The sequence below is a fragment of the Lytechinus pictus genome, chromosome 12, assembly GCF_037042905.1.
Source record: "Lytechinus pictus isolate F3 Inbred chromosome 12, Lp3.0, whole genome shotgun sequence".
In the NCBI taxonomy this organism is placed as follows: Eukaryota; Metazoa; Echinodermata; class Echinoidea; order Temnopleuroida; family Toxopneustidae; genus Lytechinus; species Lytechinus pictus.
This window is the reverse complement of record NC_087256.1, coordinates 27,525,224-27,542,381: the sequence shown is the minus strand read 5'-3', so window position 1 is coordinate 27,542,381 and position 17,158 is coordinate 27,525,224. Positions and strand designations below refer to the sequence as shown.

The following is a 17,158-nucleotide window of genomic DNA, read 5'->3' as shown; positions in this document are numbered from 1 at the left end:
CTCGAGTATTCAAGGAATTCCTTCCTACTGGGTACCCATTTACTAAACCTGGGTGGAGAGTGACAAATGTAGATAAACTCCTTGTCAAAGGACGCTAGTGCTGCTGTGGGTTTGAACCCCGGGCCTTGAGGTTCAAAGTCCGGAGACTTATCCACTGAGCCACAACACCTCTACAGATCTATCTCCATGTGCATACCCTTTCACAGGCGCGGTTCTAGATTAACATTTTGAGGGGGTTTCTGGGGGGGGGGGGTGATAGATTATTGAAATTGGTTTATTAAAGACAATAGAAATGGATCCAGGATTTCCCAAAGGGGAAGGGTGCACATTTTCAGGGGGAAATTTTACAAGCAAAAAAAAAGCCTTCACTTTCAAAAGAGAAGTGGCACACTTGTGTCTTAACGGCATTTTTACATTACAAATTTTAATTGTACCTGTTAAAGGGGGGAAGGCACAGCCGGTCCGTGCCCCCCCCCCCCAACCCTGAATCCGCCAGTGGTGAGATGTAATTTTCTTTCATGCTCACTTATCGACCAATAACGTACTGGGTGGGAAATGATCAGTGGCGCATAATAACCATGTGAACCCTATGGATGCAGCCATGCGGAATAAATGACAACGTTCGAAATTTACTTGAACGTATAAAGAATGTCATCTTTTCTGACAAACCGTTACAATATTGGAGAAGTCCAAGAATGAAATTGTATATAATCCGACACACACACACACACCCACTCCCACACAGCACACATGCACATACTTCACATTGATGAATATAGGTCATAAACTTAAATGCAAAAAAGTACTAATGGAACAGTTTGCCTGTTGGTGGAAAATAATCATAACCTCCCAAGAAAATAAGTTTTGGATAACCTCTTGAACATGGAAAGATTTGCACTATTTCTATATCACCAGGCAAACTGTTCCATAATAATAAATGCAGGATTATTATGAAAGGTAGCCAGAGTAACGTTTTGTTCTCGCAAAAACGCTGATGAATAACACCCCTATGACGTGTATTATAATGATTTATTTGTGAGTTCTGAATAACGATACACAATTGAACGAATCGATACTCACTCTGTCTCTTTGATCGATAACATTTATAATATATTGTTTCCCACCATGATCACAAGCTTTTGGAATATCTTCTCCTAGTAATTGAAATTCGAATTTCAATCGCAAAAATTAAAGTGATGGTTTCATTAAAAATCAATTTTTCTGCTTTATCGAAGACTGACTGATCTGATCTACTAAGATTGTTTCATGATGATGTCGGATGATGTATATTGAAAATTGTACAATGCATTGTAAAAGAAGTTCCTGCAGCAGAGTCTCGAGAACACTCGTAATCTTACCAGATTGCGTAATCTTACATTATGTCATGTAAAATTACAGGAAATTGGTATTTGGTGTATGGAACCTTACATATTTCCTTAATTTTAAATAAAACACCTTTTTCCCCTTTTAAACAGACCTGTTCCGTTAAATTGCAGAAAATTCATGTTTCATGAATTACAGAATGATTCTGTTATTGCTTTCTGCAAAATCTTTTTTATTTTCTGTAAAATCAGGGTTTTTTAACAGTGTTTGTGTGTGGGGGGGGGGGGGGGGGAGCCTCCCTGGATCCGTTTATCCGTGTATTGAGCCAAACATTGTGAGGGGGGAGAATATCATGGCGTATGGAGGAAACCTCCTAAATAGTCGCGAGCGAGCGAGAAAAATACTGACCAGGGGTCTGTTGCAGAAAGGGCTGCGTTTAAACGCAAGTCAACGTAACGTATTTAGTATATACCTTTTGGGTTTGCCTAATGAAGTGATGAAGTGGTGTTGTTCTATGAACTGTTGAGGAACCATTTTGTAATATTCTAAACGTAGCCGTTTGTTACCACACAGACCTTTGGGTCACTGTTTCGGTTAATTCTTTGGTACTTTTGAACAAACTTTTCTGTATATTGTATTTATTTATTCATTTACTTTTTTTTATTGTTATTGCATATACTTGTTGGGGTAATGGTACAATTTCCATGTGTTCTTTGTAACAAAAATGTTAATTCAAATCATAAAGCACTTAAATGCACTACGTGTTGTAAATGGGTACACATATCTTGCGCACGGATTCCAGTTAAGGTGTATAATGATACTGCAATGGTCTTTTTCAACTGGGAGTGTACAAAATGTATTTTCAAGCATCTACCATGTTTTATAGAAGAAAGCATTGAAGCATATAATGAAAATGAAAGAAATACACATCATCGTAAAAAGAAAGATAACGTTTGTTTGAAATATGATCAAATGTCTGATAAAGGTATTAAGTTTGTTCACTTGAATGTAGCCAGCCTTCTGAAAAATTACGATGAAATTAAACATATTTTGAATGTAAATGACATACACGTTTTTGCTTTAAACGAAACTAGATTGGATAGCTCCATTGTAGATAGTGAAGTTGAAATACCTCATTACTCTATCATTCGTGCGGACCGTGATAGGAACGGAGGCGGGGTGGCAGTTTATGTGCACGAATCTGTGCATGTTGAGTTGATTAATCATAATTCTCTTTCTGGGTTAGAGGCAATATGTTTACGGATCCACTTAAAAAACACTAAACCGTAATTATTCTTTAATTGGTACAGGCCGCCTAATAGTAGAATTGAGGTATTTCATCAATATGAACAATTTTTATAATTTGCTTGTAGTTTTGATTGTGACATTATTGTCATGGGTGATATTACCTGCGATATTACGAAAAAACCATTTTATGGAAACACCAAGATCTTTGACCAAATTAATACTGTTTACTCGCTAAAATTTATAAATGACTCTTCATGTACCAGAGTGACAGATTCGTCTTCTACGCTTGTTGACCACATGTTAACTAATAACATGGATAAAGTGAAAGCTCACGGTGTGTTATGTAATGGGATGAGTGATCATTACATTAGTTATTTTATATGGAAATCCCAACAAAAATTATCATCTGGTGAAACTTATATAAGGTATAGAAAATCCAGAAATGTTGATTTGGAGTCTTTCAGAAATGACCTTCGTAATCAAAACTGGAGGATAATAAAAGGTTTTGATGATATTAATGACGCTGTCAATAAGTGGGAAATAATGATATTAGAAGTTGTTAATAAACATATGCTCTTAAAATCTAAGCGCATTCGTAAAAAATCTTCTCCTTGGATGATAATGAGATCTTGTCTTTAATGAAAGAAAGAGATAAAGCTAAAAGAAAGGCCAAAACTAAAAACGATAATGATTTATGGAAATTATATAAAACTCTGAAAAATAAGGTCACTTTTGTCATCCGGAAATCTAAACGTAAATATTATTGTGACAAATTATCAAATGTAACAAATAGAAATGACTCTTGGAAAATACTAAAATCCGTTATGGGCAAAAACAACAACTCGTCTAATAGCACTTTTCCCAAAGTAATGTCAGATGAAGTGGCTAATGGTTTTAACAATCACTTTGCTAATGTGGCGTTGGAAATTGCTAATGAGTCAACAAATGTACACCATGATCATGTAGCGTTCACTCTGCATGAAAACTTTAAATTTTCGCCTGTCTCTGAAAACGATGTCTTGAAAGAGGTTCATAATTTGAAGAATACAAAGTCTGTTGGTCTAGATGGTATTTCAGTATATATAATCAAAGAATCAATTCCAGTTTTAATCGAACCTATTACTTTCTTGATAAATAAATATTTATGTGATGGTGTTGTACCTGAGAAATGGAAAGTAGCCAAAATTGTTCCTATTCACAAGAAAGGTGATAAGTTGGAATTTAACAACTATAGACCGATATCGATTCTACCCTGTGTGTCTAAATTAATGGAAAAATTGTGCAAAAGCAATTGCTTCGTTATATTCAAACTCATTCTTTACTTTCTGCTTTTCAATCTGGATTCCGTCCGAAACACTCTACCATTACTGCTCTTGCTAAGGTAACGGATGACTGGTTTCATTCTATGGACAATGGGCAGTATACAGGGGCTATTTTTATAGACCTTCAAAAGGCTTTCGACCTGTAGTCCAGTCAATCTAGCCAGAATAGGGGGGTAACCCACCACTAATTGCAACACGAGATATTCCACTGAAATGCTTTCCAGAAAGGTCCCCTAAACAACATACTAAAAGTCCCAAGAAATCCAAGCAGCGGAAATTTATGAAATTTGCATATTATGCAAATTAGCCATGAAAAATTAGAAAAAGAAGGGAAATAATCCAAAGATTACAAATTAAAGGTCCAAAACAATTTAATTTGAATGGAAATTCATGATAAATAACTGAATTCAATGTTTTTAATCAAAAGTGTAAAAATTTCTACCTCATTTGCATATTATGCAAATAAGCATCCTTATATGGAAAAAATGTCAAGATATTGTTATTTTTCTCATATAGACTGCTTGAAAACATTTCATTAATGTTGACATTAATATGATACTATATCACTAAGCATGAGCATTCATCCCAATGAATGAAAATTAATTTGCATATTATGCAAATTAGCCATTAAAAAATAAAAAATGCGGAAATTAATCCAAAGATTACAAATTAAATGTCCACAGCAAGTAATTTTGAACAAAAGTTCATGATTAATAAATAAGTTCAATGTCTTTATTTCAAAAAGCTAGCAAATCTGCCTCATTTGCATATTATGCAAATAAGTATCCTTATATGGAAAATGTCAAGAAATTTTGATTTTTATCACATTGACTGCAGTGAAAACATATCAGTTTTTCAAATTAATATGCTGCTATCACTAAGCATTCAAATCTATCCTAATATGATTTATATTCAAGGAAATATACTAGAAATATGTTCTTCGCTTCCTAAGCCGCGTTGTTAGTCTGACAAGATGATGGGATCAGCAAGAACAAAGCACAGTATTTGAACTGGTGTGTAGTTTGTTAGAGTTGACAACCCTTTCTTATATGGATGGGAACGACTTATACTTTGTTGAAAATTCACCGTAAAAACATGATAAAGGGAGGCCAGGAAAAGCAAACTTATGGCAGGTAAGATATGATGAGTAGTCTCATTAAGAAGTGTAGCAGAGATTCCGTTTGGCCTAGTAGCTTCATGCAGGATGTTTTCTTTAACAATTTCTTCAGTAGTCTGGCTACACCTGTTTGACTAAACAATATGTTATCTGGCCATATCTGGGTCAGGACTGGGTCCCAGGACTTGTAGAGCAGCGTCATTATCATCATCATCATGATCAGTGCCGGATCATGGGTGAATACTAAGACTAAAAATCGTTGCTTTCCTTTAATAATGCTATTCCAATGTAGTCATAGCTATTGATATTATGGGCTCCCAACATGCTAATTGTTACAGCCTGGATCATTGTCAATCCGGTCAACAAATCATGTATTATAGGCTTGTCTACAAACCCTCTTATGGTCCTCTTAGCAATTCTGAGCTTTACCTTACTGATGCTTTTGGAGTTCAAAAATATGCAAGCCTTCCTAGCCTTTCTCTAAAACTTTTGACATCCTCCGACACAACTTATTTTCATTGTCCATTGAGGCAACTTGTGTCGGAAGAAGACATGGTTAACGGTGTGTTCTTGTTAAAGTCCTCTTGATTGGCATTCAGTCTCCTATGCTCGACTTGTCGGATTTCAGTACAGAGAGTTGTATGATTGTCCAAAGTACATCTGCATGACACTATTATAAAGTCAGCATTCCTCCAGAAGAACATCCTTAGTTGTACCATAAGTGCTAAAAGGTTTATTCCTCTTGATAACCTCACAGTATACCCATGAGTAACACATTGTGGCAAATAAATCCTGGAAGTGGTACACACTGTCTTATCAATGTTGGATGGTATTTGATGGTGATGTTAAGGGTGTTCCATTGTGTTGTGTCCTCTTGTTGGAAAGGCAATAATCTGGCTTAGTCCTCCATCTGGTTTGTTCATTGTCTCACTGAGGAATTTCTGTTTACCATAAATATCAGGACATTAATATTATTATTTGCATAGGACTTACTTAGAAACTATAGCTTTAATATTTGGAGATGGTTGCCATAGTAGATTTATCAAAGAGGAAAGAACAGAAAATGGATGCTTCATCATGAAGCAGCAACTGGATTCAGCAAGAACGTCTAATCACGATTCCTGCATGTATCTGAGAAAGATGCCTATAATGCACTTTAAGCCTTCATCATGAATTTATGATTGGCTTTCATGTCGCTCGTATAGGCAAATACCCATTGTTACTCTTATTAAGCATGCCCAGAGCAAGTACTCATATTCACCATCAAGACAAGTGATGATGATGATGATGATGATGATGATGATGATGATGGGTTCTTGTAAAGCGCCGGTATCCGCCTCAGCTGAAATATCTCACAAATTTCAATGTCTTCAAATTGTGCTTAGGATCATCATTCAGTTCAAGTACTGTTCTAGTAATGCTACAATGGAGTTATTCTTGGGATAATGTTGGAGTGGGGAACAGAAAGGTACGACTCAAAAGTTGATTGGGTCTCTGCTCTCCTGGTAAATTGGGGAAGGCTATTCCACAGCTTTGGTCCAGAGATGTAGAAGGCTCTGTCACCCCAGGTTGTGTGGCTGAGAGATTCCCTAAGCAATGCTTGATCTGCCGATCTGAGACTACGTGTTGGTCTATGCTGAGCTAAAAGCTCCGATATGTAGGGTGGAGATTTAAGACCCCAAGGTTATAAGCTAAGTGATGTGCTACAAGGACCAACTATTCGAAGCTAATGGGCTTTTATTTTTACGGGTGTGACATCTTGTGCTGATCACTTGGCAATCCAGGAGCTTGCTAGCGTGGACTATACTCGCAAGAAACGCAAAGTCTCTACAAAGTCAAGAAGAGAGCAAGACTTGGATGGAAATAATGAAGCATTCAAGCAGTGGGATCCATGTAGAATGGACTCATCATTGTACAATATGAGTGGGGTAAATGCTCGTGACAAAAGTCAATATCAACCAAGCAAGAAGTGTAGGGAAGGCCATCATGGTTAATACACATAATCTACATGGAATTTTAGAGGAAAGTATCACTATTGTGTTTCCTTGATTATTTATAACATGTCGGATGCTTATTTGCATACTATGTAAATTACACTTCAGATATTAAGCTGATTATTAATGTTTTTGCCATTCTTAGTGATCGCATCATATTGATCTAGACTGAAATGTTTTCATAACTGTTTTTTGTGAGAAAAGTCAAAATTTCTGGATTTTTTTTTCATATAAAAATGCTCATATATATGCAAACGAGGTAGATTTATTTACGATTTCTTATTTAAAAAATAACTAAATTTGTCAAACTTATCATGGGCTTCAGTTCAATTCGTATTGTTTTCTGCACTTGATTTCCAATATTTGGATTTTTTTCCTTATTTGTAATATATTATGGCTAATTTGCATAAAATGCAAATTTTGTGATTTTTCTATATGCTTGTATATTTAAGGACTTTTAATATGGTGTTTAGAAAACCTTCCTGTAAGGTATTGCCATATTCCAATTTCAATAGATAATCTACTTGCAATTTTTGAGGGATGTATCACCAGTGTGTTTTCTTGAATATTTATAACATGTTAGATACTTTTATTTGCATAATATGCAAATTACACTACAGACACTAAGCTGAATACAAATGTATTCAACGTCCTTAGTGATAGCAGCATGTAAATTTCAATATTAATGAAATTTTCAAGCAGTTATTGAGAGAAAAATCAGAATACCTTTACATTTTTCCAAATAAGGATGCTTATTTGCATATTATGCAAATGAGGTAGATTTTTTGCACTTTTGACAAAGAACATTGAATACAGTTATTTATCATGGATTTTCGCTCAAATTAAATTGTTTTGGACACTAAATTTGTAATCTTTGGGCTATTTTCCTTATTTTTCTTACTTTTTATGGCTAATTTGCATAATATGCAAATTTCATAAATTTCCACTGGTTGGATTTCTTGGGACTTTTAGTATGTTGTTTAGGGGACCTTCCTCGAAATAATTGCAGTGGAATATCTCATGTTGCAATTAGTGGTGGGTCAAGCTCTATATTGACTGGACTACTGGTCGATCATGCAATTCTCCTATCCAAACTTAAAAATATTGGTATATCTGGTGATGAATTGCATTGGTTCAAAAGTTATTTGACTAATAGAAGAATACGTACATCCATTAATGGAATTGTATCTGAAGAAAGGGTCATTTTTAAGGGAGTACCCCAGGGATCTCTCCTTGGACCCTTACTGTTCATTTTATTTATTGATGATATAATTTCTGTATTTAAAGAGTGCACCGTACACCTTTATGCTGACGACACAGTAATATATTTCTCACATAAAGATATTAGAGTTATCGAACTCATCCTTAATAAGGAGCTGGGAAGTCTATCTGTCTGAATAATTTGAAAATAAACTATGATAAAACTGTAAGCATGTTAATTGGAACACCTAAAATGCTTAAAAGGTCACAACATTTACAACTGAAAATTGACTGTCATTTACTGACTCAAGTGAATAGCTTTAAGTATCTAGGTGTCTTTGTGGATGAAAACATCCAGAAAAGTGGGACTATCACGTAAATTATTTATGTAAAAAACTGGGGAGAATGATTGGTTATATTGCACGACTAAAGCATTTTGTAAATTTGTCAGAATTAAAGTTAATATATAAGTCAATAATTTTACCTCATTTTGATTATGGTGACATTATCTATCAATCTGCAAACAAATCTTTACTTGACCAACTTCAAAAAATTCAAAATAGAGCTGGAAGAATAATCTTGAAAATTGACCTCTATTCACACACTTCAACCTCTCAAATTCATTCTATTCTTGGTTGGGACACTATTCAAAAGAGTCAGTATACTCACTTGATATTATTCATGTATAAGATTTGTAACAACATGTCCACTGAATATATGAAAAATTTGTTTCATACAAAAGATACTCCTTACCCTCTTAGAAAGGAAAATAATATATGTTTACCCAGACCTAGAACCAATAGTTGTAAAAGATCTTTCTCTTACCGAGCTGCATCTGAATTCAACAGAATCCCTTTGTGCGTGCGTAATGTCACCACTTTCAATTCTTTTAAAAATACATTTTTTAAATATATCTGTGCTAAATGAAATTAAACCACTGATTTGTACCGGGGGAGGGGGGTAGGTGAAGGTTATATGATTTTTCTTTGTTTTTAATGATTTCACTTATATGTCTGATGGTCAACTTTCTTTATTTTATGGTAATCATAGCATTTTTGTAAGTAAACTGGCTCCATGGAAGACCAGCAGCAATTGCATTATTGCAGCTGAATATGGACTACCAGCCGTATAATTTACTTTATTTTTTACCTTTTATTATTGTATCTTAATATTGACCTCATCATATCATGTTATGTGTATTTGTATGTACTTTGTATCTGTTATTTTATATACGGAAATAAAACAAACAAACAAACAAACAAAAAAATCAATCGCAAGTCCCACATGCGCGCTGTTTTTTGGTTGAAAATCAAGTTGCGCATGATTTTTAGAGTTGCGATTGATTGCAACTCTTTCTGCAACGGGCCCCTGACCTTTTTAGAAAGAAATTCTAATTTTGCGTTAAGTTTGTAAAACCAAAAAATAATTTTATATCGTACAGTTTGCCCTTCCATTTCACTTTTCACCACTTCTTCTTCTACTTTCTTTTTTAATCAGATAAAGTATAAAGGTAAATACTGTACTACCAGTAGAACGTAGACCCTCTTAAAAGTCCATGAAATATTAAAGTTTCACCTCATAGTGATTTTCCAAACACGTGATATCAACATGATATTTTGACATTTTCATGATATTCTCTTACATGCTTTCATCATGGAAATGAACGGGGAAATGAGGTCCATGCGCTCAAATGGTAGTTTATTCAAATCACAATTAATTTAGGCTGGCCTCCACCGACGAGATTTTGTAAGCTATTGTACAGTCCTCATTACACCAAACAACATGATAAAAAAAAATGCACGACGTCGCGTCGCTTTCAGCTGTAAATTCGATTTGATAAAGGTCAGGTGCAAACACCCCATTTCCCGACCACATGTCTTGCATGTGGTAGTTGTGTGGCGGTTACCTCATCAAAATAATCAAATAAGGATCGATCGTCGACTGGTTTATTGAATTAAAAAAGATGGACTTTGTGAAAACAACCCTCTTCAATTTGTTGATATGAGTTGTGCACGCTCACATTGCTTGCTCGCAAATAGACGTGTACAAATATCAATTTTCATCAAAACAAGTGGCAAAATACAATACATTAAGTAATGAACATCCATTGAAATATTATTTAGAAATTATTTCGTGTTCATGTGTGTGCAGAAGAGGTACAAAATGTGCCTACCCTCTCTATTTACATATTTTAGGGACCCGTTTCAGAAAGATTTGCTATAAAGAACTCTTTTTGCAGAAAGCCCCAGGATGCCCGAATAGTAATTTAGTAAATACATGTATAAGCATACAATATGCCATAACTTTGTTATTTTATACACGCCAAAGGAAGTTTGAAGGGGATTAAAAATATTAAGAATCGACGTACGCCGGTCAGTCGGTTGCAAATATTGCGCAACGAGCTACATGTACACTCTAAAATTTTAACCAATTCTCATGAAATTCGGAATACACATTGTTCTTTAGGTAAAGATGTGCAAGACACATTTTTGCATGCGTTCGAAATTGTGTTGCCATTGTAACGGTTTATCATGCCCCCCCCCCCAAAAAAAAGGTAAAAATCTTGCGGTTCAAACTACTTCCATCATTTTACAGTCAACTGTCATGAAATTTGGCATACACATTGGTCTTGAGGTAAATATGTGCAAGACACAGTTTTTGCATTTGTCAGAAACTGTGTTGCCATGGTAACCGCATATTATGGCAAAAAACCCAGGGAAACTCATTGTGGATCAAACTACTTTCCCAATATTGGCAAATGCTCATGAAAGTTTGCACCAACATTGGTCTTTAGGTTAAAACATGGAAATTCCCTTTTCCATATGCGTTTGTAATTGTGTTGTCATGGTAAAGGCATGTTATTGCCAAAACCCAGGAAAACCTACTCTCCCCCAGTTTATTTTGCTATTGCCCTTGAAATCCGGCACAAACATTCATCTTGGGATAAGACATGCATGATTCATTTTCGAAGTGAGTTGGAAACTGCGTTGCCATGGTAACTGCATAGGGCTGGGGTCTTAGTTCAATACCAGATTTTAATGAAATTTCAGTGCTATGCCTATCAAATTATTATGTATTAGTGAACTTGTTGTTGGGAGTATGTTTAGCTTTCAATGCAAGGTAATCATGAATGTTCAGGCAGAATATGGGCTTGTAAACTCCTCATAAACCGTAGAGGAAGGTGCAAGGTTAAACAAAAAATGTTGACACGATTTTGCTCATGCGACATCTAGGTCTTAATATCTCAAAGGGCATAGATTTACGGTTTCGATTCCAATAACTTTTTTTTTATTCAGAATAATGTAAAGATAAGGAGTAGGGTTGGCTCAATGTGCACACAAAAAAAATACTGGCGTTGTAACTTACCTTTGACAAATAGAAAAAAAAATTGTTCCTATACAAGATAGGCCTACAAAGGAAGATTATTAGAGTCGTTGTAAGAATTTTTTTGTAATCGTTTTATAACAAATATAAAATTTTGACAATGTCGAATTGGATTGTCATAAAAATGAGTTGTCTTGAGGATGCTCATTTGTGTGAAAGAAAAGTCGAGAAATCATGTAGAAAAGGCTTGAATGAAATTGATGATGAATATAAATCAATTCATTTGAAAATTGCACATTTACAATTCGTAGTTCCCGTTTGAGTATATAGCTATGTGACAGGCGAGTTTCTGCTTTAAGAGGAAAACCGGCAATCAATTTAATTGTTCAACTAAAGGCCACTGCACACCTTACGATCGATCTGCGACCCGATTTTGAAATAAAACGTAAGACACGGAATATCTTACTGCATGGGCGGAAATCCCAGGGGGGACAAGGGGACGTGTCCCCCCTGCTCAAAATAGTAGGGGGAACACAATATCAAATGTCCCCCTACTATTTGTGGTCTTTTATGATGGTAAGAATACATCATTCAAAATCGAAATAAAACATGTATTTTAGGACGAGATGACTTTACTTTTGGGATGATAACCTTTTTTTTTTTTTTTGCTTGTCAAATTTATTTTCGTGAAATGACCTTAAATTTGGGATATGATAACCTTTTTTTTTTTTGGGGGGGGGGGGGAGAGATTTCCGCCCCTGTCTTACTGTGTAATGTTCTACATGTAAATCAACTTACGAATTCCTATGATAAAATCTGTGATTATGTTATCATCCCTATTAGAACGAAATCGAATTTGATATCTAGTCGTAATGACGTCATAACATTCGTACGATTGGCCACGATTTGAAACCGATTTGGCGTTTACTCCAAAATAAATGCTTGCAATCAATAACAATTATTTCATTAGTATCCTTACAGCTAATTTGAACTTCAGATGAAAATATATTTTTAATTCCCATTTTCAGAAAAGGAGCAAAATGCGATTTGTTCCCAAATTGGATCGTGGACTAGTCGTAAGGTGTGCGGTGGCATTATTTACCTCCAATATTAATGAATGATTTTAGACCTACAATTGACTTGCAAACGATCGAAAGTTCCTTAAACACCAACGTGGAACTAGGGTATACTCACCAGGGCACGACCCATCGAGTACCAATCCAATCCCCGAGGCGTTGTCGAGTCGGAGGGCTTTCGCGAGCCCGAAGGCGAGGGCGGGCATGATGAAGAACTGGCACAACATACCAATAAGTACCGCCCAGGGCCGACGGAGCCTCTCCCAGATCAGTTTGAGGTCGATCGTTGTCCCCATGGTGACGAAACTGATGACGATGACGGCAAGCATGAGGTAGTTGACGACTGTGTAGACGGGGTTCGGGATCAATTTCGTCTGCGGCAATGAAATAAAAAGTCACGTGGGGTCATTTCCAAGCGGGGCAAGATCCTGAATGGAAAATGCATTTTAACTGTTAATCCTATAAAAGTCTGTACAATAAAAATATCAAACAACATTAAGCCTATCCCTCAAGTTGGGAGGGTAAGAAATATAACATTTTTTAAACTCCGACCTCTTGTCTTCTGAATTTATTTGATTTGACATTAAGATTTCAGAAAGCTGTGGTTGATCATCCGTCATAAAAGCAAAAGCAGACTGAAGCGAGAGAAGGGAAAGAAAACAAATAAGGATAATTATTTGTATATAGGCCCTATAAACAATCTGGTCATTTCTAATATTTTCGTTACAGTAAAACGATAGGTTTTGGAGGTCGAACTGTGGACTTTTTGAGCTACATTTAAATTTAGAAACTTGAATAAAAAGTCACGATCATTTGCAGATTTTAAACACTTTGTTTTAATGAGAGAGAATTTTATTTTTATATCGTATTGTTAATGTGAAAAGTCTATAACATAGTAACATTTTCAGGAGCCTGAAAGCAATTGCTCCTCTTTTACACAATAATTAGATTGGGAATGGGAATAGGGTCGAAGCGGCTATTGCTTCTCATTTCCGGAGCCAAAGATAAAAAAGGGGGATGAGAGAAGAAGATTAATTAATACACACACAAAAATGTTTCTTCTCGCGTTTCAAGCTTATTTTGAACTATGAGATATCGTCATGCATCCTGTTCATGACTACAAGAATGTGCTTAAAATCTTACTTTTTGAAAGTCTGACTTAAAAAAAATCGGCTCATGCTGCGTTCTCGGATTTTCATTTATTAGAGAGATACGTAACCTTTTCTCGAAATATCAACTGCTTAGAAGCAGTCCTTAAAACGTGCTCTTCAAAATTTTCTCCCCGCGCTGCTCGCTCGCATTGTGAATTTAACTATGCATCCTGTTCATGACTACTAAAAAATTGACGTCCCGTTTGTTTATGAAAAAAAAATGGGTCTCAATGTAAAAACAAAAACTGTAGATTGAAATCTAAGATCCGCCTATATATACCTCTGAGATAATTATGCATCATTATTTTCAAGTTTCCTCGAGCACATGTCTTTTAGAGCGAAAATGTTGCTTAGATAGCAAACCTAACTAGGAGGGATCCAATGAAGATGCAGGTATTCGAGCATCCATTGTTAGTTTTGATGGGCGAGATCATTGACCTAGAGGACCTACGTCCACGGTATGACCACGTGCACATAATTGATATGAGGCATCGATCGCGCGTGCGCCAAAGCTAAAAATGTCAGTTAAGGATGTGCAAAGATAAGACAGGGGCTTGAATGCAAACATCTTCAGAATTGCGAAGGATATTTTTCACTTTCTTAAAAAATGCATTAAAGAGTATAGTAAGCGCGTCTGAAATTATTATCATGGGTCTGTGTTGACTCTTTTTGTAATCACATTTTGCTGTAATGCTTGCAGAGCTTTCGGGGATAGTTCTCTTTGATGGATGCCCTATATAATCGTATATATATGGGGATGAACATGACTTTCGTGCGAGATCGTTTTTTTTTCTTGAGAGAGAGACGCCACAACATCATGCCGCTCTAGTTTCGAGCTACTTTTTGTGAAACCTTTCCTGACCATCAAGGCCGTACTACTCCAATGTCAAATGCATTAACCGATATTTCTTACCAAATGCAACTTTGGTGTTCAGGCCTATATACATTCACTTCATTTAAAAAACAACAGGATTGAATGAAATTTGGAGAATAATTTGCTTCGAGAAAGATAGTATGTGAAGTATTCCCATGCATAAGTACGAAATATTAAGTAGAGCTCTAATTCTCGAGCAATCGTTTTTTTTTCTTTAATGAAATATATAATCGACCTCTTTAAATAAAATGGAAAACTTCAGCGATATTTTAACTGCTACAAACTCAACATTAATCCACGATCATCACGATCATGATCACGATCACGGCGACAACTCTCATGCCTTAGTTGCCGTCAACGTCATCGCAGCTATCATCATCGTTCTTTTCGACCTCCTAATCGTGGTTTGCAACGTCTTCATGCTCGCTGTTCTACGCCATCCTCTTATCCAGGACATCGGGGAGGTGAACATTTTTCTTTTCCGGATCATGGCCATCGTGGATATCTTCGGCGGGTGTGCAAGCACGACCTTTCAGCTTTACTCAGAACCAAGTTTCTTCGTAGAACATGGTGTACCCTCGCCTTGGCTGTGTCTGCTTCTGCTCTTCTTCTGCTTCTACACTGCAAATTTGTCCATCTGGTTGCAGTGTCTGATCACGACCAATAAGTATCTCATGGTGTCATATCCCCTGCGTTACCTCAACCTGGTGAACGAAAAAAGATTCGCTATCGCGTTATCAATCTGCGTTCTGCTCTCTCTCAACTGCGCCACTTTCTTGCCAATCCCGTCATTCCCTTACACGTCGCGTGGTTTGTACTTCTGTCGCGACGGCATCTTCGACAAACCATCTTTGACCGTCGATCTGGGGATCTTGGTCGCATGCATCGCCTTTCCCGCCCTGATCACCTCCCTACTCAACATCCGTCTGCTAGCTGTGTCCGTATCTCAATGGAGGAAGGTCCACGCGCTGGACTCGATATCCAGCGGAACGTCTTCAGACAACCCTCCAGGAAATCGCCCTCAAGGACCGCGTTTTCGCGGTATTAAGACCATCATCCTTCTCGTCATTACTTCGTATTTTTACGTCATCTTCAGTGCTTTGTTCATCGCGGTCCATCCTCTTCTGGTAACCGATATTCTCCACGCTACGGTCGGAAATCTGTTATATTTGATGTCTCTGAGCAGCTTCTGGTGGAAACTCTTTGTACTTGTTCTGACCAATGGAATTTTTAGAAGTGTATCTCAGAGAGTGTGGTCGGACTTTAAGAACATATTCTCACGAATGTAATTATTTATTGTTTCCCCTATTATGTTCAAATAGGCCTATGTATTATCCCATGTTACAAGGTTTTTGAGCAATTTATAATATCTTAGTAAATATTCCTATTCATTCTGACCATTGGACGATCGAGAAAAGTATTAAAAAAACATACTGGATTAGTATCTCGTTAGGTGAAGGTTCTAATTGCATACATGGATATGGTTGTCAATGAAGAGATCGACTGAGTTTGTCTAAAAATGGTGATATTGATCCTAATCAAGTGATTGGCTGAAATCAATCACGTGATCAGTTATTCATTTTAGCTAATAGCCACCTATCGCAATCCTCACGGACGCTAATATTAGGGTCCCCTTACACAAAAGTTAACGCTTAATCATACACTTGATTTTTAAGATTGATTGTACATTATAGTCAATAGAATCAATTGTAGAAAACTGCTCTACAATCAATGCTAAGCTTTGTGTAACAGGGGGGTTACAGGCCCTACAGATCTGCTTTTCGTGTGCAAAATCCTTTCCCGCGACATCCGCACCATACATGCATGTACATTACGACTGATGGCTGGAGATATTCGAAATGCAGGACCTACAATAGATTATGACATGTATAAGAAAGTGGTTTTTCAAACAAATCGAGTACATCATGAGTGAGGAAAAAGTTACTGAATTAAGGCTTAGATATAGATCATTACAGTCCATCGAATCGATATTGCATTTAATGTGGATTATTGGTGGATCTCTGGCAATTGATTCCATGGGTCAAATCACCTTTCCAGCCGAAACCATTTCGCATGCGTTGATTATGTACACAGCATGTATACGTCTGAACAGGGACGTGAGAGGCCGTCCCTGGTCTGAACACGTACCAGCCGAATTTGTGGGGTTTTTTTTTCTTTTGTTTACTCCTACACAAACGATATGCCTCTAGCACACAATTTAATGGGCAATATGTTTTACTTTCCCCAGAAATTGGGGATTAGATTCGAATTCCCGGGGGGACCACTTCCATTGATGAGTGGATACCAGGCACGACCATGCGGTTTCGAAAAGCACCCTAAACAAGGGAAGCAAGGCTTTTCCAGATTATGAAAATGCATCTCTTAACAAGTATTTAGCTTGTGAAACCCTACAAGTATTGCAAACATATCCTCCTTTTCAGTATTCTAAACATCGTTTTTGACACACTTATAACGTTACATAGGCCTATACGTAACGTACTTGCCCACTCTTTCCCTTTTTACGCGTGG

The 17,158-nt window shown here is 36.6% G+C and overlaps 1 protein-coding gene across 1 annotated transcript; it reads left to right on the top strand.

The window, feature by feature from the left end:
* Nucleotides 1-14,877: 14,877 nt before the first annotated feature.
* On the top strand, nucleotides 14,878-15,918 carry LOC129272670 (uncharacterized). The gene has a single exon (XM_054909784.2). It carries the CDS (start codon nucleotides 14,878-14,880, stop codon nucleotides 15,916-15,918), a length of 1,041 nt encoding a protein of 346 aa, XP_054765759.1.
* The last annotated feature ends 1,240 nt before the right edge of the window (nucleotides 15,919-17,158 follow it).